The sequence below is a fragment of the Mastacembelus armatus genome, chromosome 16 (assembly GCF_900324485.2).
Source record: "Mastacembelus armatus chromosome 16, fMasArm1.2, whole genome shotgun sequence".
NCBI lineage: Eukaryota > Metazoa > Chordata > Actinopteri > Synbranchiformes > Mastacembelidae > Mastacembelus > Mastacembelus armatus.
Window position 1 is genome coordinate 2,371,218 of NC_046648.1, and position 22,238 is coordinate 2,393,455.

The 22,238-nt window shown below is 39.3% G+C and overlaps 1 protein-coding gene across 1 annotated transcript in view; it reads left to right on the forward strand.

Moving 5' to 3' along the window:
• The window catches only part of col14a1a (collagen, type XIV, alpha 1a), a 111,975-nt gene that overhangs the window by 37,106 nt on the left and 52,631 nt on the right, over positions 1-22,238 (forward strand). Inside the window, exons 10-24 of the mRNA XM_026293208.2 lie at positions 118-266; positions 1,151-1,280; positions 1,610-1,755; positions 1,906-2,035; positions 2,181-2,320; positions 2,677-2,803; positions 4,004-4,143; positions 6,203-6,335; positions 6,799-6,834; positions 7,965-8,107; positions 10,221-10,353; positions 11,714-11,836; positions 13,350-13,499; positions 17,157-17,273; positions 20,495-20,641. Coding sequence (XP_026148993.1) covers positions 118-266; positions 1,151-1,280; positions 1,610-1,755; positions 1,906-2,035; positions 2,181-2,320; positions 2,677-2,803; positions 4,004-4,143; positions 6,203-6,335; positions 6,799-6,834; positions 7,965-8,107; positions 10,221-10,353; positions 11,714-11,836; positions 13,350-13,499; positions 17,157-17,273; positions 20,495-20,641 — 1,944 coding nt within the window. The remainder of the gene's footprint in view (positions 1-117; positions 267-1,150; positions 1,281-1,609; positions 1,756-1,905; positions 2,036-2,180; positions 2,321-2,676; positions 2,804-4,003; positions 4,144-6,202; positions 6,336-6,798; positions 6,835-7,964; positions 8,108-10,220; positions 10,354-11,713; positions 11,837-13,349; positions 13,500-17,156; positions 17,274-20,494; positions 20,642-22,238) is intronic.

Genomic DNA, 22,238 nt, shown 5'->3' on the forward strand with positions numbered 1-22,238 from the left:
GATCAATGCGTGTGAGTTTTACAGCTTAAATGTTTCTCTTTGGGAGTAATTTCACATATTCTCATGCAATTTATTTTTTATTGTTGCGTTCCCCCCCCCTCTCCTTTTATTCTTCAGAACAGGTACCGGAGGAGATTGGAAAACCATTTGACCTGTTGACATCAGAGGTCACAGCCCATAGCTTTCGGGTGTCATGGAGTCACGCCCCAGGAAATGTAGAAAAATACAGAGTGGTTTATTATCCTGCCCAAGGAGAACCTCATGAGGTGAGTGTTGTTTTTGATGAGATGGATGCTGCCTTTACTGTATTAGGGAGGTCAGTAACCACTACAAAGACATTTATCAGGAGGCCTAAATAAGATTTTATTAATGTCCATGTCATTGCAATGCACAGCCGGACAGATCTGATGATGTTTACCGTAGTCTGAAAGTTACACATCCATATCATCAGAAGTAAAAGCACCAATTCGCAGGAGCACATAGAATTGGGTTTACCTCGGGATATTCTTTCACTTTATGTTTACTCCACCAACGGGGGTTATCTGGGGTTTTCTGCCAGGTGTATAGTTTAAGTTCAGTTTTTCCTTTAGACATTGGTGGTAATCACCAATATTTCTCGCTCTCATCCCTCCATTCACAATTTCCATGAACATCCATGCAGGTAAGGAAGGCTCACCAGAAATGACACTCACCTGGTTGATTTTTCCAGAACATTTGACCACAAAAACTATTAAATCTTTTGCTAAGCTGGGTTTACAGGCACCAGATGTTCTGAACTTGTAGACCCTTCCAGCTGGAACAGATGGCACCCATTCTGTATCACTGTCATCCATTTAGTTCAGAAAATTTTTAAAATGATTCTTCAGCTGTAGAGGTTTGTTCCTTACCCCATTCAATAAATTGTTTCCCTTCCTCTTCCATTCTCTTTCATAACCTACTTTCCTTTCTTTATTTCATTTGTCATTTTCATCTTTCACTATTTATTGCCACATTTTCCATTTCCCCTGTCATTCGACTGTATGTGCTCCTACCCCTTCCCTTTCTTCTCCCATCCATTTACGGACCCCATCTCTTTTTTTTTTTTTTTTTTCTCCACTGCTCCTTCCATCCATCTTTCTCACCCCCTCTTCCCTGCCCTCCTGCACCCCAGGCTCTAGTGGACGGCAGCGATGCTTCAGTGGTATTACAGCATCTGAGCGCTCTCACTGAATACCAGCTGGCTGTGTTTGCTGTGTATGCAAACAAGGCAAGTGAAGCTCTGAGAGGATCAGAAACAACCCGTAAGTTTATTTTCACACACGTGCAGAAATGTGCTTTTAAAACCTCACACTAATGCTTCAGTCAATATCTGAGAGCAAACGTTAAGAAGAGTGACTTAAAGGTTCGACAGCTATAGCAGCCAGACGTATTGAAAATGATGCGCTCATGATACAGGACAATACATTTATTTTTCCATATCCACTAAAAGTTAAAAAAAAAAAAAAAAAGACCAAACTTTGTGGACTGACACCGAAGCAGTTTATTCAGCTGAACTCTGAACACCATCTCAAGACATTTTATATAGTTTATTAGCCTGGTTGTTCCTTATTGGAACTGTGTGTGTTTGTAGTGGCCCTTCCCACGGTGACAGGCCTCCAGCTGTTTGATGTGACTCACAGCTCCATGAAAGCAAGATGGGACATTGTGGACGGAGTCTCTGGCTACATGCTTCTCTATGCGCCGCTAACAGATGATGGTGACATGGATGAGAAGGAGGTAGTGACAACAGTAGAGAAAGAGAGAGGAAAAAGGACTATTTAATTGTACACTGCATGCATTTAATTTAAAACAGCTGCTTGGCAACTGAGGTGTAAAACCTTGTGTTAAATGCTGAAGTGTGTGTGCTTTGTGCATCGTTGTCCATAGATCAAGATATCAGATGAAGTGACAGAGTTGGAGTTGGATGGGTTGATCCCTCAGACTGAATACATTGTCACTGTTTATGCTGTGTATGGAGAGGAGACCAGTGACCCTATTACAAGGCAGGAAACTACATGTGAGCAATGCCCTCGCACACATATCCAATATTATGATAGCAATTTAGCATAACCTAAATTCAAATTTTAACTTCAAAACAATGTGCTAATCCCATCAACCCCCTTAAATAATTTCCCCTCTCACCCCCCCTTCTCTCTCTGAAGTACCACTGAGTCCTCCCAGCAACCTCCAGTTTTCTGACATCACTCACAACTCTGCCCACATCAGCTGGGATCCGGCACTGCAAGGAGTTAAAGGTTATCGCATCACGTGGGCAAAGACGGACGGACCAGTAACGGAGCAGGTGTGTGTGAAGATGCAGTTTGTTTAATATAATTGTGTTGGACAGCATTCGAGTCAAAGGGTAATGGAGAAAAGACAAATGGAGAAGGGAACAAAGAATAACTGTTTGCCCTGTTGTTCATATCAACGTAAATCATCTTTGAAAATATACAGATATTACACAGAAATGATTTCTGTTAAGAAGTCAGTGGGCTGCTGTTACTGGTAGGTTACTGTCACCTAGCTGAGCACTATTATAAACAGTAAGAACCAGAGGAAATCCTTACAAAAGGCATCTCTTTTCTTGTCTTTATAGCTGATAGTAAACATTTTTGAGTTTTTCTGTCGATATGTCACATGTCTGTGCATGTCCTGCAGGTAGAGGTGGGCCCAGTGAGCTCTTATGACCTGAGTGGGTTGACATCTCTGATGGAGTACTCGGTGGCCATCTTTGCCCTGTACAATGAGGGTCAATCGGAGCCGCTCACCGATGGATTCACTACCAGTAAGAAACTCACTTTTCATGTATTCTCATAATGACTATAAGAATAAATAGTTAATTAAAACCATTACAGGGCCCCATACTGTGGATGACCAGTGTTGCCACCAGTGATAATTTTCAAGTATTTTTGTTCATTTGTTTTGTCATCCATTCACATTGGTGATTCTAAATCCTTTTCTCTGTTTTGTTTTTGTTTGAGTTTGTATGTTTCAATTTGGTTTCAGTTTCCTGAAGAAAGCTATATCTGTACTTTTAGATAGCAAACCATTTCTCTCTCAGTGCAAAACAGTGTTGAGTTTTATTACCCCTGCTGGCCCTTCTGCCTTTTTGGCAGGCTGCCCATTTCATTTACACCTCAGCATAATAGACCAGTCACATTAAAAGGTCATTTCACTGTCCCTAACTTTCCGTCACACTAACAGATATTGATTTGTTGGAATATTCCTTTAAGCTACGAGCAGTTGTGCTCCAGTGCCAAGTCAGCTAAAAGAAATGTATTTCTGGCAAGCGATGATTAAACTACTCACTCTGAAGGGCTGTGTTGATTTTTATTTATCTCCTGACAAACTTTGTTCAATGACCCAAGTTTCAGAATGGGAGGTGCATGAACTTGCACAAAAGTGTTAGCACTTTTCAGGTTTTTGAGTGGTGGAGTGGGAGATTGTGGGAAGCTGTATGATTAGAGTTCACACCAAAATGCTTTGCAACAGTGTTTTTTTTTTTTTATAAGCTGTAAGATAATTGCTGAACAAGCAGTTTAAACCTGGGCAATAAATTAGCCCCTACAGTCACAAAGCAGCAGTGTAATTCCTGGTCCTTCATCATACCATATGTCCCCATGACACACCATGCTCTGTTTTTGCTCTGGCTTAGCAGAACTGTGGTGGGCGTTCAGTACGTTGAAGCTGTAGGTATTTAGGCAAACTGACTCAAGATTAAGGCCCGTGTTTGGATTAGCCCTTAAAACAGGATAGAGTGTAGTTAGACCAACAGTAAATGTTTCCATGAAAGTTGCATCATGTACTGCAGTTCCAGTGCCAGCCAAGATCCCTCTGGTCAGTTCTCTGTGCTGCTTTTGTGGGAGGCACCGAGAGGCAAAAACTGTACTGAACACTGTGTATTTATGACTTGCAGTCTTATCAGAAAATTATTAAAACCATAGTAAAAGAAGAAGAAAATGTGAATTCTCTCTCTGTGTCTCAGCTCCAGTCCCTGGTCCTCTAAATCTGCGCTCCAGTGATGTCAGCACAGACAGCTTTAAGGTCAGCTGGGATCGCTCGGCCGACGACATTGACTTTTACAGACTTTCCTGGGCACCGTTCACAGGTGGCGACACGGAGGAGGTCAGTACGCACAAAATCCAACAAATAAAGCTGTAGATAAGTCAGACTGACGGGATAAAATCACTGGGTTTGACTTCCATCACAGATCCTCAGATTATGTTGTCAAAACAACACACTGACCAAACATTAAGTCCTTGGTGTAACTATGAGCTACACACTTCCATAAGCTGACAGATATTACACCAATAAAAATTATAATTTAGTATGACAAGATAAATAACCTGCATGGATACAAAATTTACATTTAGCCAGCGGTCCACATATTATCTCTGTTTCCAGAGGAGGAAGTGGCTGCACTCCATGTGCTCAGATAAAGAAGGGCCTGTACACTATACACTTGAATCTAAGCTAGACTACTGGTAGCTGGTAAAACCCCTGGCATGGCTGAGTATAAATAAAGGCTGAATAAATCTAGAAATTAATGGCTTGGGTGTTTTATTACCATGATCTGGGGTTTAGAGACAGCTGGGAGGCTGCGATAGAGCCCTTAGGTCTGTAAAAGTGTGTGTGTTTATGTGTGTGTTTCTGTGTTTTGCTGAGAGTCATCAGAGCTGAAAATAACACTCTGGGGAGCTGGAGAGGTGGGCTGGTAATACCGCCAGTACAGAGAAAAGAATACATGCAGGTTTTCTCTGTCTCTCACCCACATACTGTACACGTGTGTGCACACACACACATACACACACATACACACACACACCGTCCACAGACTGCTCTGTATTTTTCTGTTAGGAGATTAACCATAATACACAAAAAGTGGGAAAGATTAGTTCTTTATGACAATGTGATGAAGGAATGATATGATTTTTGTGCATCATGCTGGTTTTGTTTGGATTCGTTTGATTTCGTTGCAGGCTGGTACCTTTTTGAAAGCAGGTTTTGGATCTTTTTATGCTCTTTTTTTTTTTTTTAATCATTAAAATGTCTGATTTATTTCAGTAAGTGTTACTGGTGATTTTTGCGTTAGAACAATACTACAATATAGCATTTGGAAATACATCTCAATGAATGCGATGAGATAAAAGACGAGAGAGTATGAATCTGTGAAAAGACGTTTACTCCAGAGAAATCAGAAATGGCCAACCCCACTGGTGAAATTCACATTTAAGTGTGCCTCACAGGGCTAAGTAAAGAAACAAATTTCTGCACATAATCTGTTTATTATTGAGTCATCTTCAGTAAATTCCAGTTTCAGAGTTGCTCTCCATGGAAGCAGACTGTACTTTTGATGACCTCTTGGTGTTTACCTTGGGGTTTCTGTGTCATATAAATTATATTGGTTGTTTGGGCTTTTGTAGCAGCAGTCAATCCAACTTGTTATGTTCAGGGGAAAATATACATTTCAGAATTACCTGTATTGTAAATCCCATCTTTAGCAGTACATATAAGGCTTTCTGAAATCTAAATCTTTCTTTAGCATCATAGAGAGTATATTAAGTGCATTTGAATCCTGTGTGCCCAGTGAATTCATAATTTATTCAGCACGGTATTAAAACAGAATCTATGTACAAAATATAACAGTTTGTTTTTATAGACAACAGCTTTATAAAATATGCAACAGCATTTCCTGCTGTTTTCATGAGTGAAATTATTAACACTGAGGTGATTTGTTAGTTTCTGTTTTTATCTGCTTTCTCCTCTAAAACTCAGTGATGCCCTTAGTTTTTAAAATCTGGTGTTGCACTTAAAAGTATAAATAACCTTGTCAGACTGTTGGTTAATGCCATAATATTTGTCACACCAGGAAACCAACCAGTAATGACAAATACAAGTACAAGCTAGGAGGTGACTGTAATGGCAGTATGTGGGAAAACAGCATGAAAAAAATGTAACACATCATGTCGAGGTTTATATTTGTAGAAGAAAACTAGACATCTGGTTTAAAACTAGATGAAACTGGCATTTTAGCTGGACTAAGAGTGTTCACTCTCACCAAACCAAACTGTTGAAAACAACAGATGCACATACTTAACATTTTTGTAAATATTACAAGAAGATATTGGTAGAAATCAAATGTAATATGAGACATAAATGATTTTTGTGTGTGTCCTTCGTGTAGGTGATCTTGAGTGGGATTTATGACAGATACACCCTGACTCGACTGAATCCGTCTACTGAGTATGAAGTGATGTTGACCGCCATATTCAAAGATGAATCAGAGAGTGACACTGTCTCTGTAATAGAGACCACATGTAAGTGACGGTGGGCTGTTTAACTGGCATCTTGCACAGCTGTTGTTACTCTAAGCACTTGTGGTATTTGCTTTGTTTAGTCAGTCTAACACTTGGAAAAAAACAAAACAAACTGAAAACAGGAGACAGGCAAAGTTCAATGTGATAGCATAAAAAAATGTTGAAAATAGTCTGTGACCAGACTAACCCTCTTCACAAAAGTGTTAGCCCGCTGAGAATAACAGATGAATCCAATCAAATATGGCTTTTAGAATAAAACAATTTGCATTTATGAGTTCAAAGTGTAGCTCTGCCTGAGTCCATTTATATCGATTTGTTTGTCTCACGTTATCTCAGAAGAACAAAATCTATTTTTGCATCATTGATTTGTTATGTATTGTCTAATTACCTTAGTTATTGAAATGGAGAGTTTAACAAAGTTTATATCCAATTATCTGACTTATGCTCTCTGTGTTTTCCCCAGTGGCCAGGACGACAACGACAGCAACCACGACCACAGGTAAAAAGTGTCCAAATAGTTTTTGTGTAAAAGTCTAAAATCAGATGCAACAGCATCCACAGAGTCTTCCTCTCAGTATGAAACATGTCTAATAATGACCAGACGTTCATCTGAAACGTTTTGATACAATTGGACGTGTCACATTTGTTTAAAATCGTGCCAGGAAAAGCATTTTTTAAACTAATGTAAAAACCTTAAGAGCTTTGAATAATTTAGATGCATGAGTCCAGAGAGCAGCAGGCTTGGTTCAAGTGGTTTATTAAAAAAAAAAAAGCTATTCTTTGGAAGAGACTGGCCAAGTTTTAATCATGGTTGAAGCCAAAGTATCTGTCTTGAATGTCTTCTGCTACTGAAATGTGAAAGGCTCTGCTAGTTGCCAGTGCCGTCTGGTTTTGCCAGAGAGCAACCTCAGTCCCAGCAAGTCACTACAGAAGAGATTTGGTCTTTGTTGCTCATTTAGTTTCAGGAAATCTGTTAAATCTGTTCTCGCTGAGGTCGATGAATTTGAAACTGAAATGCGGACACTCGCATATATTGAACATTTAGAAGCTCTTCTGTGTTTTCAGAAGTGTGTTTATCAAGTTGGCTTCATACAGAAACTGCAGGGGCCATCTGGATTGTGTTTAGCACGAGGAACAGTCCACATTCAAGTCATAGCAGTTTCACTCACTGGTCTAAAAACACAAAAAGCAACCTGTCTCTTGTACTTAAGTCCCTGCTCACTGTTCTAGACACTTTAAAACGGCACATCTGCTTTGTTTAAAACTCAAAGGTGCTGCTGTGAAAATCACAACTTAAAATGGCCGACTAAAAGGGCGTTGCATCTGTTTCTATAAAATAAAGGCTTGTAGTTTAGCACGATGATTTTCCAAAGATGTGTCAGCTTTGGTTTAAACTGCTTATTGAGACTGAGGAAGTAAAATAACAAACTAGAACAAATTCCTTTGTTTCAAGCTTCAAATAAGGATCCACCTGTTCCAGATTTGCAGCTGATTTTACTTCAACGCACTAGAATCTTGACTGGTTTTTACCAAACCACATTAAAAGTGCGAGGGAACTTACCTTAACCTGAGATTTTGTGTCATCGATCACACAGTAAGTGAGGAACTGTTGTCTGTGATGTGTGACAGTGGCACGTCAGGCTGTGAGAAACCTTCAGCTGAGCGACGAGACCACCCACAGCTTAAAGGCATCATGGGAGATGGAAGACCCTCATGTGCGGACCTACAAGGTCTCCTACACTGGCCTCAGGAGCAACCACAAAGAGGAGTCTGTGAGTTGATCAAGTTATAAGCTTACTGTCAAAGCAAAATAGTTTATAGGGTACAAATAATTAAGTACAGATGTAGCACTTTAAGGCTGCAGTGGTTCTGGATTTGTTCAGCGAGCGTTTCTGATTTCAATTATTGTTCTATTTTTGAATGTAGCTATTTTCTAACTATTTTTATATCCTTGCTACATGCCTGTGGTTTCAAATTCTCTCATCTGCCACTGTGCACATCGTAGCTCTCACACACATGTAAACAAACACAAGCTTGGACACTGTGGACACTGTTAATGTCAACTAGACAATACTGGAGCTATGTGGAGAGGAAGGTTGTTATTTCACATATGCAGCCAACTGGATGGTGTTGTAGCAGTCAGTCTCAGGTCATTTGCTCCAATCGGAAAACTGATTACACTTTTAGTCCCGGTCCACTCGGCCTCCCCTTCCTGATCCCTCTATCTGTGGTACGAGTCCTTGAGCTCAGTGCCATGTACTGACCCTGATCACTGATGCAGACAAACACACACAGACAAATAAGCACTCACCCTTTCCCTTCCTTTCCGTCTGTCCCCCTATATCGCTCTGCTTTCTCTGCTTACTCCGCCTCTCATTTTCTCTCTCGCCATCTCACCCTACTTTCCTTCTCCTTTCGTTTCTTTCCCTCCCCCAGTTTTAATTTCCCAATGTGGTGTCAGAGCCGTAGAAGATGGAGAGGCCAGGCCAGGCTGTAAGACATTCCATTATCTTTTCAGCAGCCATTTACCTCACTGGGAGCAGAGACGGAGGGCAGCAGAGAAAAAAGCAAACACAACAGTGGTGGAAAAGAAACAATAGCCAAACAAAATGGCAGACAGGCTTAAACTTGTCCACCAGCTGATAGTGTTGCTTCAGGTCGTGCCTCGTTCTGAAGTTTGGATATGTTTTGATTTTGATATGAGAGATAAGAGACACAGAGACCAGGAGTGACTGCACGGGCAATACTAACACATGTGTCTTCTTGCTTTTGACACTGGCCAGTTTCAGCACCTCAGTCAGGATGGACAGTTCCCCCAACACACGGTCCCCCAACAGCTTTACCTGGCCCCTTTCTCACACACACACACACACACACACACACACACACACACACACACACACGGTTGGAGATAAGGGCTGTGAACAAATTAAAAAAAAAAAAAAAAAAAAGTTGATCTCCGCGCTGTTTAACTTTTGTCTTGGAAAGAAGGGACAGATGAATGTTAAGGCTTTCTGAAAAATAATATGTCACTTTAAATGAGGAACTTGATTCAGTAAAGAACAGCAGGAAGTCTGCTTTTATTATTTTTTTACAAGTGCTCAGAATTTTAGACGCCTACAATTCATGACAACTTTATCTTCTAGTAAAGACCCTGTGATAAAGAGTGAAGTGAAAAGGTAAGTGGACTTAGTCATCTTTAGTTAGGATTGGGTTTGACTTCCATCACAGATATGGATTTTCTTATGGTATACCATAGCATATAATATATTACAATATTATGCATCTTCTTAGATTCACTGTGCCAAATATTTGGCAGTGTAGTTCATCTAATAACTTTTGATATGAAAGTGCCTTTTTTGTATGAAGGAAATTGTCTTAGAACTGAAAGAAAGAGGCAGGGAAAGAACAAACTTCAACACGTATAAATGAAAACCTGGCAGTAATGGGTTTTTCTCAGCTCTCTTCTGACTTTATTGACTTAGCTGAGGTGAGCAGAATTCTTGAACAGTTGTGGTTCAAATCCCATAAGGTATATCTAGTAGTTTGCAGGCTCTTTTTGTTTCACCAAATGAAGGATGGCCTTGATCTTTCCCTCCAGAAGTCCCTATAAGCCAGCAGAGAAGAGAAAGCAGCAGATTCTGTATGTGCTATATGGTGCATGTGTTTCGGTGTGTGCTTGTGTCTGCTTTTGTGTTCTTCTGATTTGTATGCCCCTTGTCTGTTTGCTATGTGCGAGTTACTCCCAAGTGGGTAGAACTCATCACAGCTGTAAAATTCCCTGTATTCTCTCGCTCCTTCAGATGTGTCCTGAATTTGTATGTATATATATATATATATATATATATATGTATTATATGTTTGTGTGTGTGTGTGTGTGTCTAGGTGTTAGTTCCTGTTGGCCAACGGAGAGCAGTGCTTCAGCCTTTGATGTCAGACACTCAGTATAAGGTGACAGTCACACCGGTGTACATGGACGGAGAAGACGGCATCGGTGTTTCTGCCTTGGGAGCCACACGTAAGACAAACCTCCAACAAATATTCAAACACACAGTCCTCTGAATTATTAACCACTGAAGTCATCTCACTGTTTCTCAATTTTCATTACCCAAAGATGCAAGCCCCAGTTTAGGAGAACACATCTAACAAAGCTGAACGCTAATGAAAATGTAAATGCAGCAAGCAGAGTGTTCATTTGCTTTGCATTCATTTCATGTTCTAGCATGAGAATGGAAATTCAAGCAGTGACAAATAGTGATGCGTTCCTAATTGTTTTAATGAAGGCCATTCATAATTACAGCAGCTCTTTTCATTAATGAGACAATTAAATTATTTTGCTCAGCTCTAATTGATTTTTTTTCAACCATTTTCTTGACTTGCGCTGATGAACGGTGGTGATTGTCTCCTCCTCGTACAAGGAATTGAAATGTCAGATGAAATATGTCGTCTTTTTAGGGTGCTATAATTCACCATATTGCAAATAAAATCCCTTATCAGCTTGGCAAGCTTCATGACATTAAACTGGAGCCAAGGCATACTTCATGGACGTGAGATATTTTATATTTTTTCAGGAAGAAAACTTTTGTCTCACTTTAATCAGGCCCTGAATGAATTTACAGCTTTGTGCTGATTCTACTTCAACTGTAACTGTGAAGAAATTGTAATATTACCACAGTTTACCTGTCCATCATTCTGCAGCCTCCTATTGAATAAAGGCAAAATGCCCCTTATATCCCCAAATAAATAATTACATTTAAAAAACCTGGATATTAAATTTCAGTGTTTTGTTGTTACCAGCCAGAATGTGTCTGATAATTAACAACAAAATAGTCAGTTTTTTTTCCACACCCAGGGGCTTTGCACTATTTCCCATTCATCCATTTGCACAGTCACACTCACTCGCACAAGCGACAGCGCTGCCATGCACAGAGCTTTTCTAACCATTGGGCAGTTGCACACATGCTCATCCATTGATGGAAGGGTCACCGTGAGCACACTGGGGACCAGTGTCTTGCGCAAGGACACTTCGACATGTGGACTAGAGTAGCCAGGGATCGAACCTTTGACCCTTCAGCTGAGCCACAGCTGCCGCCCAGAAGGTTGCTGCCTACTCTGATGCTCTGTTCTGGTTTTAATCACAGTTTAGCCAACTTTATAATGCTACACATGCTTTGTCATTTGTATTAAGACAGAAATCATTTTGATAAACTCACATGATCATCTGTCAATTTTGATTGATAGCCAGTCCTGAACCCCAGCAAAGGACAACACTTATCACCCCTGATAGCAAATATTTTACATTATATAGGTCTAAATATTTTTATCTTTTAATAACTTTGTCTTATTTGTATTTTAAATGTTGTCTTGTGTTGTGGCAGTACCCCTCTTGCCTCCTAGAAACCTTCGTGTGTCAGAAGAGTGGTACAACCGCTTCAGGGTCACCTGGGATCCACCTCAGTCTCCTCCAGAGGGTTACAGCATCATCTCCCAGCCTACTTATGGTATGGATAGAGAAACACACACACACACACACACACACACACACACACACACACACACACACACACACAAGGAGAAGATGCCTAACCTGAAAGTTATGTGTAAGATCAAGCATTAATCCTGAAGAGGTTTATTTGTTTTGCTTTGTGTTCTTCCCTTGGACACACGTTTGTCCAAATGTACTAAAATGCTTATGGGAGAACCCAACACTGACAAGCCTGCAACAGTTTTACGTAGTAGCTGAAAAGGGTTTTGACTTTTACTGATGGTTAGATTTTAGTTTTTCTTTTTTTTTTTTTGTTTTAAAGTGACCTGAGGTATCAAGGAAAATGTCAGAGGCCCAAAGCTGAAATAAGACATTACACTTTCTCATGTATTTATTGTCTTGAAGCACCATCAAAAGCCCATTTTGCTCTTCTGCTGCTTCTCTGGTGCTAATTGTTTCATCTTTCCCGGGCAAGGCCCCAGTCTTTATAGTTTTCATGTCTGTTTTTAGTCATCCAAACACAATTAATGTGTCTCTGAGGAGCCAGCTTCCAGCGGACAGACATTGCATTATCTGATTTCAGGAATTAAGTTGAAGGGAAATAAATTTCAGCAGGCTGCTCTTTTTACTATGAGAATCTTGATACATGGAGGCAAATTCCTACACACCCACACACAGATATACAGCTACAGTATACTTCATATAAACATACACACTTAATGCAGAAATGGCACACTCGCCTCCACAGATGTATGTACACACACACACACACACACACACACACACACACACACACAAATGTACACACAGTCTGTTTCCTTTTAAACTGTGTTTTCCTTCAAACTGAGGTTGTGGGACAGTGTGTGTCTATGTACCCCTGAATATCTCTGTTTAGTACAGCATTGTACTTTAGTTAGCTCAGTTTAGGAAGGCTCTTGGTTATGTGTGATGTTGCAGAAGATGGCAAGTCCAGTTATTTCACAAATTAGCACACCTATAAGATATCTACTGTATGTGTTAGCTTTATTTTCTGACCAGCCAATACTATCACCTTTAGCTAGCGAGCTAATTAAGCTGGTTTAGTTAAGGTTAACACTAGCTAAGGCTTGGTACATGGTGCGTAGTGTAAAAGACTGAGGATAGAGCTGCAGGTCCCAGGCAAAAAGTCAGATTTTCCACCAGTTAATGGTCCATTTGGAAAATGTGAATAGGAAGAGCATGAGAATCAGCTTTATTGGCCAAGAGTGTTCACACAAACAAAGAGTTTGACTCCAGTTCACTAAGCTCTCTATATACAAAAGAATTAACATAAAAGGTTCAACTATAGAAAAAAAAAATCTACTAGACTAAAGAGCATTGTTGTTGAATTGCAGTGCGGAGCTAGTTAATCACCCAGCAAATTTCACCTCTAACGGGGATTAAAGTCACTGTTTATTTAGTTTGTGTCTTTTTTTTTTAAAAATATAATAATTTTTCTTTGATTTTCTGTCTCCTACTGTGTGTGTGTCACACATGCATATGTGTCTCAGTTCCAGGAGAGGTTTTGGAGACACTAGTGGACAAAGACGTGACCTCTATGCTCCTTGTGAATCTCCAAAGTGGGACAGAGTACAGCGTTGAAGTTATAGCTTCTTACCCTGCAGGACAGAGCGAGCCACTTCATGTGAATGCTAAGACATGTAAGCATCCTTCTCATACACCTGCACAGACCATTCACACTATTTCTAAGATATTAAATAGTAGATATGACATCTGGTTGCAGAATGAAACTGTTTACACTATCCTTCCTTTGTTGGCACAGCTGACATTGTAGGAAAAAGACATATTACGTGCTGCAAATGGAAAAGGGTTTCTTACTGTTATTAATCTTTGGTCTTAACAAACTAATAGAATTTTGTATCTTAAACATAATTGAGTTTTTGCTGAGGATACGCTAGTTTAGCCTACTTCTAATGCATATCAAATTTTAAACTGAGCTATAAAGGGGAGGTCACTGTCACTTTTAAGGTTTCAATCTAAATTTGTCACAAAGCGTTGGTTAGAAAGAGGCAGAGGCAGCAGAATATCAAACTAGAGGAAAGTGGGAACATGCATATTAACTGCCTGCTGATACCATCCGCTCTAATTTCCATTGAGACTTTAGCAAACAACAGATAGACAGAACGATATTAATATTTCTCAGCCAGTGAGAACAATCCTTTTTGCATAAAGATTTGTTATTGGTAGCTTGAGGAAGACAAAATACAGGCTTTAAGCCCTTTCTCATCTAAAACAAATAGACTGTCAGAGACGGAGAAAGGAAGAAGAACGAGATTGACATAGTGATAGCAAGAGAGAAAAGTAGTGTAGACATATAGTATGAATGTGTGTATGTACTTTCATCTGTTTTTGTGCATTCTTTATTTACCTCTTGGACAGGCTCTCACATAGTGCTGTGTTACCATCTATCACCAAATATTTGTGTTTTCTTTTTGGCTCAATCGCTATTTGTTTGTATGTGAATCATGTGAGGTTTTTGGAAAAAAAACCTTCTGTATCATACTTGCTTTAAAATCTCCAGGCGTCTTTTGGGCTTATTGTCTGGTTGGCCAGAAGGGACCCACCTAACAAACATCCTGTAATTTTAATTGCTTCTCATGCATGTTAATGTGCACAGAAATAAGTTGATTTTTATTTTTTCTTCGTTCTTCTTAAAAAAGCCCTTAACTTGGAGAAAAACAATGCAAAATCTAGTTGTTTTTTTTTTCTTCAAATAAACAAATAAAGGAGGATGCTTTTATACACAGGTTTTGCATTAATTTGTGCTGCAGCAATCTGTTCATATGTTCTTTAATCATCTCCCTGCAGAATGAGTGACAACTCCCTAAAGCTCTCATAATAAAGGATGTTTTCATAATGCGTTGACATGCCAGTAGATATTTTAATAACTTCAGCTTATCAGACCCATGTTTCCCTCCACATTTTCCTGGATTATTTGTACACATTGTATTGTATGCCACATTAAATTTATTTTTCTACACTGTTGATCAGAATTTAAGAAATAGCTCATCATAAATTTCCAGCACCATAGATATTCTCTGTCAGATGTATGCAATTCACAGTGTACTGCTGCTAAATATTAAGATGTATCAGAATTTCCAATATTACACAGAACATATTTAAATTCATTGTCTGCATTTGTACTCAGCAGTGGAGAAACTATGATTTATTAAGGGGATGTGTACAGTCATTTGTCATTCTAATAAGGGAGATATAGTGGCATATTTCCCTGGGTACACAGCATTCATTGCAGTCTTACCACGGGAGTCAGCTGGTGTGTTTGCAACAATAAATTACTCAGTTGTTGGTACCATGAAGACCACTGAATTAAATGAAACTGTTTTCCTTATATGAAGTTTGCATTTTACTGTAGTTGCTAAAGAGGGACATTTTTTTAGTAGTATCATAAAAATGAAATGTTTTTTTAAAGACTAAACGTAAGAGTAGTTTGACTTGAATTCCTAAAGCGACAGTAACATGATGAGAAAGGCAAAGTAGAAAGAAATTGAAAAGCAGATGTGTGCAGATGTTTGCCTTCAGCTCTGTGCACAGTGGTAATTTTTGATTCCTGTATGGCTCAACGTAGTTAATATACTTACTACTCTTTCATTCTAACAATAATATCAAACCAATCAGAATCGTCAGGTCCCTCTTCTTTTTGCCTTTGCTTTCCCCTTGAGTCTCAGTGCTTTAAACCTGGCGTTGCAGACTTACCTAAACCAGCCAGTATAGTTCTTGTCACAAAAATGAACTTGCTGTTTTGTAGGGGGCAACATGCAACAGTGTCTATTTGTATGAGTATATAATATAAATCCATATTTGTGTGTTGACGATCATGTGTCTTGGGTCTCTGCATGCTAATCTGTATGTTACACATCTGTGTATTTGAGAGTGAGTTTGTTTGTGTCTTTGCATATCATTGAAAGAAATGATGGGATGTCATATGCATTATTCACTAGTATTTAAAATGAGGCACCTGCCATATGGTCCCAGCATAAAATATCCATTTACTGGTGCTAGAGCCAAGTTTATTTTATCCCATCAGCAAATTCTGTTAACAAGGGTGACAGAATGAAGGGGGGAGAGAGAGAAAGAGAAAAAACAAGAGTGAGAGAGTGGCTCTAGGGAGACTTGCTTGCCTATGGTACCCTGAAACCTCACGACGGAACAAGCCGCAGCTATTTAAATTCCACATGGTGTTTTGCATTTTGCTGCATCATGGCTCATTGTTTCTCCATAAGACAGTTAAACTTAAAACCTGATTCATTTTGTAAGTTTATGATTTATTTGAAAATTTACCCAATTGAATGTTGTAACTGGAACTTCTGCACAGATGCATATTTATCATTTGCATTTAATAAGAATTGTTACAAATTGAACATTTAATTTTTCAAGAGTCTAATAGAAAGACATGCTTAATGTGTCTGCTTGGAGCATAACACAGACAATATATCCCTAACTCCAAATGATCAACCTGGCAAAACCATACTAGGTTTCTCTGAAAGTAGTTTACTTGATGTTATATCCCCCTATATGACATCAAAAAAATCAACTGAGAGAGACTTAACACCACCTGAATAAGATGCAAATTGACCTTAATGAATAAAACTTGGGTGTAGACAGTCCACATGATTCACAGATGGAGCAAATCCAGGCAGATCACTGTGTGGGTGGATGTCTGAGTCTCTCCCAGTTGGAGTCTTGATTTGTGGGGAGGTGGTGGGTTGTGAAAGTGCCAGAAGCTTTAATGGAAAATGGTAAGTTTTTGGTTGGAAAATGTGAAAAGACAGCAGGTTATCAGACACTACTGTACTGATCAGCTTCTGACTGTGGGGTGGTGGGAGGAAAAAAAAAAAAAAAAGCCAGGACCAAGCAAATGGTGAAATACATGCCAGGCTCAATGCTTATTGTTAAACATCAATTATAACTCACATTACTTTGAAAGGACAATGAACAAATATATGTGAAATAAGATAAGGTACACTATATTGATCCTTGGGGGTGGGATTCACTTGTTTTAGCAGCACAGCGAAGAGTAGGAACAATAACGCACAGTAAAAGTGAAATATACTAAAATAAAATGCGACTGTAGGTTGCATTGTCCAATGTCTGTGTCATGTGATCGATTTCGTAATTAAATGTAATTTCTGGAGAGATGTCTGCGCACGACTCTGAAATAAACAGAAAAGACTTTTGTTGTGTTATTGAACATTGAACAGTTTTATGGGAAAAGAGGATTTTCTTCCTACTTTACTTCCTACTTTTCTTCCTAACTTCCTGTTTACCGCTCTCCTTAGTGGTCCTGGCCGTCACTGGTTTGTCAACCTACAAGTTGCGTCATAACAGCGTGTGTGTCCAGTGGCAGCCTCTCCTACATGCCACATTATACAAAGTCTCCATACAGTCTACACTCAGTAAGTACCTTTACTCTTAAGGAGATTGTGTGGCAGTGTTTTTGGGTGTGTGTTTATCCGTGTGTGTGTGAATCTGTTCCAGTGCTCATTTTTGCTCTTAAAGGCAGTGAAAAAGTGAGTTGATTTTTGATTTAGTGCTTTGATTAGTTTCACTCTTCGCGTGACACCAGACAGCAACCTCACTCCAAGCGTTAACTTGATTGATGTTTCTGTTCTGAATTCAAATTGAGTGTAAGTTCATCAGCTTGCAGGAATGTGGTCTGGTTCACACTTTAGCAGCAGATTGAAGAACTTAGTATCTCCAGACTAAAGTTTCATTTAGACAAAGTTTTCAAGCAGAAGTCCTCGATTACCTGCACACACAGAAGACTGATGAGCTCATCAGCACCTTTGTGTACGTCTTCTCACGTGTTAGTGCTCCACATTGTGAGAAACGAGGCTTTTGCCAGCAAACTGTCTTTTAGTCCATAAATCAAAAGTTTTACTTACTTACCAGTTGTAATATTTGGGGAGGTGGCTGAATTCAATTACAAAACAAAGTTTCTTTAAAGATTTACAGTCTCCACTCATGAAAAAGTCACATCTGTTCATTGTTAACAAAAAGCTTAAACTCTGTGTTTTGTGTGTGTGTGTGTGTGTGTGTGTGTGCCCATGTGTGTGTGTGTGTGTGTGTGTGTGTGTGTGTGTGTGTGTGTGTGTGTGTGTGTGTGTGATGTTCATGTATGTTGGTGACATATATCTTTTACAGTCATCTGGAATCATATTAGAATGAGCGTCTAAGGAAAAGTGTTATGTATTTGTGTTTGTCTTACATGGCAGTGGTTCACACTGTAAAGAATAAATCATAAATCTCTGTTTGCAGAAACAAAGGGATGTAGGATACACATTAAGATCTTTCTCCAGTAAATGACACAGGAGGAAACTACTTTGAGGATTAATCATGTCATCACCTCAGAAATAAGATGAATAAAGAGTATGACCTTTAGAGACTGTTTATTGCACTTACTAAAAAGGGAAAGCGAGAAAAGATGGTTGGAATAAGGGAGCACTTAAAAAAAAGAAATACATTTGCAAGGACACATTATCTAGCAAAGTCAGTTTTAATCAAACCAAACAACAAAAAGAAAGAAATAAATCTACTCCTGTCTGTCTTATGTTGTCTTTTACTTTGAATTAGCATCTAAAGTAGAGAGACCTAATAAAACCTTCGTACAGTTTGTCTTGTTAACAATAGTATTATTGAGCTGGTCCACGCACAGGAAACAAACAAACAAATTTAATTTAAGTATAAAATATAAAGATCTGTGTGTTCTAGTGTACTGACAATGGTGAAAGTGTACATACTGTAAAAGTTAGAATACTTTATTGGATCAGACAGAAATATGTGTGTTAGTGTGTGTTGTTATATGAGTTAGTTAAGGAATCCAGCTGAAAATGTGCTACAAACTCATGCGTCATGATCCTCCTCTTGTCCTTTGGACTCATATTAAATGACTTTGTATTAGGAAAAGTGTGTGTGTGTGTGTGTGTGTGTGTGTGTGTGTGTGTGTGTGTGTGTGTTTTTGTTTGTGCCACAGAATCAATCAGAATTAGATTTATTCACCAGGGTATCAAGCAAAACATAAACCTACAGTTGAACAGTTACAGTAATAACAGTAATCATAATTCTAACAACGATGAAAACATAGCTGTAAACATCAACCACAGTTTGTCTGCACATCAGCATGATGGACATGAAAATGTGACTGTGCAGAATAAGCAGCATATAAATAACGATGAATATACATTTAAATATAGAAGGCAAATAGAGACAGTACACTGATGGTAACTAACAACGATAAATGGCTAATAGTGGAGAGGACAGGAATCTGTGCCAGACACAAGGTGCATACAGATGTTGTGAGGCTGGAAACAGATGTGGGTGGTGTGTTTATTTACTGCTTACTGTGTTGTTTACTGTTAAAAAATGGCTGTTGCCTGTGAGAGAGCTGTCAAGGTTGCACTTGAAATTGTACAATATCTGTCCCCCACTTTGATTCTGAGTCAAGCATTTTGAAAAAGAAATGTCCTTTTCTACAGGTTTGAAAACAGCTTCATTAGTCCCATTAATCCTCAGTGAAATTCATAATTTAATTCTCTATCATGTCTAACCAACTTCGCAAAGAACCAACTCTGTAGGCCACAGTCGCTGCCTGAAAATGGCCTAAATTGAATGTGCTTGTTATTAGCAAAGTGAGTTGGCCTTTTTTGTCGAGACAAAGGCTCCGATCGATACGGCCAGATGATAGCTCGGTTCTGAAATGGTTCTCCTAGACAAGGTGCCATACATGGTTGGGGATTCATCTTGGGTAAAATAAGTAGGAAAGCTAGAACAGTGTAGAGACTATAGACATAAATAAAAGCTCCTTCTGTGTGAAGGAAACATGGCCAGTAATGGATCGGTGTGTACATTTAACTGTCAGATGAAAAGGAGCAAGATATCTTTCTCCCCTTCCCTACTTTTCCATTTATCTCTGTCTCTCCCTCTTGCCTAAGCAGTAGTTGGATATTCTAACTGGAGAGATTTGGTTTAATCCAGGCAGAGCCAGCCAGCTGCTTAAACAACGCCTCTGACGGGAAAGTGTAGCCCTACGGTGACAGCTGTTTCCCCAAACATCACTATCTGTGGCAGTTTCCTGTGTGGAGGAGGGGCTGATTTGTCACTTTCTGAGATGAGAGGCACATTAGAAAACAGAATTAGACTAATGAAACTCACAAATGGTGGCTATTAGTGTGTGTTCAGGCTTCCAGTTTGTGGCTTTACGGTTGCCAACAAATTCTCGGTCTTTATTTTTTGGCTATCTACAGCTTTTCAAACTCAGCGCTAAAATGAAAGTGCTGGCAGTTTGCAATGCAGAGGAAATTGACAAGAGAACAGCAAAGATTGTGATTCTTGTCGATACGTTCATGTCATTAAAGTTGGAGGAAATATTTTGATCCTCAGATGATTTGAGGATGTCAGCTTTCAGCAGTTAACCTTCACTGTGCCCATGAGCACTTTGGCAACTGACTGCTCCAATAATTCTGCATCGCATCCAACGCAGAAGACAGCGGTTATACTCCGCGGCCTCCAAGGTTGAACATGATACAGAACATAGATGTAACAAAAGAAGTAAATAAAGTTAATTTGAATTTTTGGCTTTGATCTGAATTTGAAGACACTTTGTTTTGTTTCTTTGCAGATGATCAGAGGCAGGAAGTAAACCTGGGGGGCGGTGCATCCCAGCAGTGCTTTCATGACCTCACTCCCAGCAGCCAATACCAGATCAGCATTCACGCACAGGTGCAAGAGATGGAGGGCCCTTCTGTCTCCATCACTGACATGACGTGTATGTTGCAAATCCCTGATTTTGTTGTACTGTAAATACACATTTTATGTTCTCAGAGTTAAAAAGTAGTTAAATGGAAACTCTTCCTTTCTTAAGATTTCTCAGGTTGACTTACATGAATCCCTTTTCTCCTCGGGATTTAAACCCATTTCTTACCTAGTACTCATGCATTCCTTTCTTCTTTAAATTTTCTGCACTTACATCTTCCCCCCCCTATAAATCCAGACCATCTTTACACTACATCTCTTTCACCATCTGTGCCACCACGGAGCCACCTTCTCTCACACATCTGTCTCATCTCAACAGCTTTCTCTGCTTCCTCTTAACTGTGGTCAGGTTTATTTTTGTTCTTTCTCTCTCCCTGACAAGACAGATTCTGCTGGTGCAGTTCATTGGTCAGCTGATGAGCTGAGGTGAACTGCACAGCTCCAGAGAGTTGCAGGTCTGACATAACCAGGGTTATACTGTAGATGGATGGATAAAAAGGACCTCAAATGCACACACTCATATACACACCCAGATTCCCTGTCTAATGTTGTTGACCCACTGATTTTGCATATTTCTCTGATTCTCTTCAGTTCAGAACCAACAAGAACGGCAGTGGAAGTATAAAGATCCCTTACTTCAGTAGCATAAACACACATTACATTACAAGTACCATAGTCATGCATCTGTGTATTACCAGGAAAAAGTACACAAAATCAAGTAAAAATACCTCAAGAATGAAGAACCCCATTAGGACTAATAGTGAATTAATGGGGTACATTAAAGGGTCATAAAGAAATGCATTAACGTGTACGTGGAGTTATAATATCGCAGCTGGTGTAGATGGATATTATTTGTGATTACTTAGTGTTTTCTGTAACCAAATGTCAAGAAGATGACGTCCTTTACATGCACAGTGGCTTCAGAAAGTATTCACACTTTTTAAACACACATAAAAAGTCAAAAAATGATATTTCTCATTTATACAAGTATTTAGACCATTTTCTGTGAGACTCCAAACGTCTGGTCAGGTTCATCCTGCTGACTTACACTCATAGTCATTGACACTTACACGACTAAACCCCAGAGTTCATTAATAAATGACCAACCACATGGAAAGATGCTGAAGAGAAGATTTCATGATAAAACTGAAAACATTTTTTACAAATTTTCTAGGGATCAAAGATCAAACATGATTTTCTCATTGTACACTAGCTTGCTAAAAGTCACTACTCCCTGCAAAGAAACTGATTTGGCAGTGAGGCACACCTTAATCTGGCGCTGTTCTCACTCTAAATAAAACCACCTCTGGTCAGAGAGATGAAAACAGAACTTTTGCTGGCCTCAGCTTTATAAAAGCAAGGGGGCAGAGACGTGTAAAACGAAAGATAAAGTCTGACTGCTGTAACTCAGCGATGGGAAGAACGATAGAACAAAACACATCTGGTGGATTGCTTATACAGCTAGAGGTTGTAAATACAGATTGCACTAAAAATCTTTTCTCTCTAAATTTCTGGAACTGCGAGAGAAAGGAAGATGATTTTGGAAGCTTTGGTTTGTCTCCTTGTACCATCTTACTTTTGTGTGTGCATGTGGTCAGCAGACACACGTG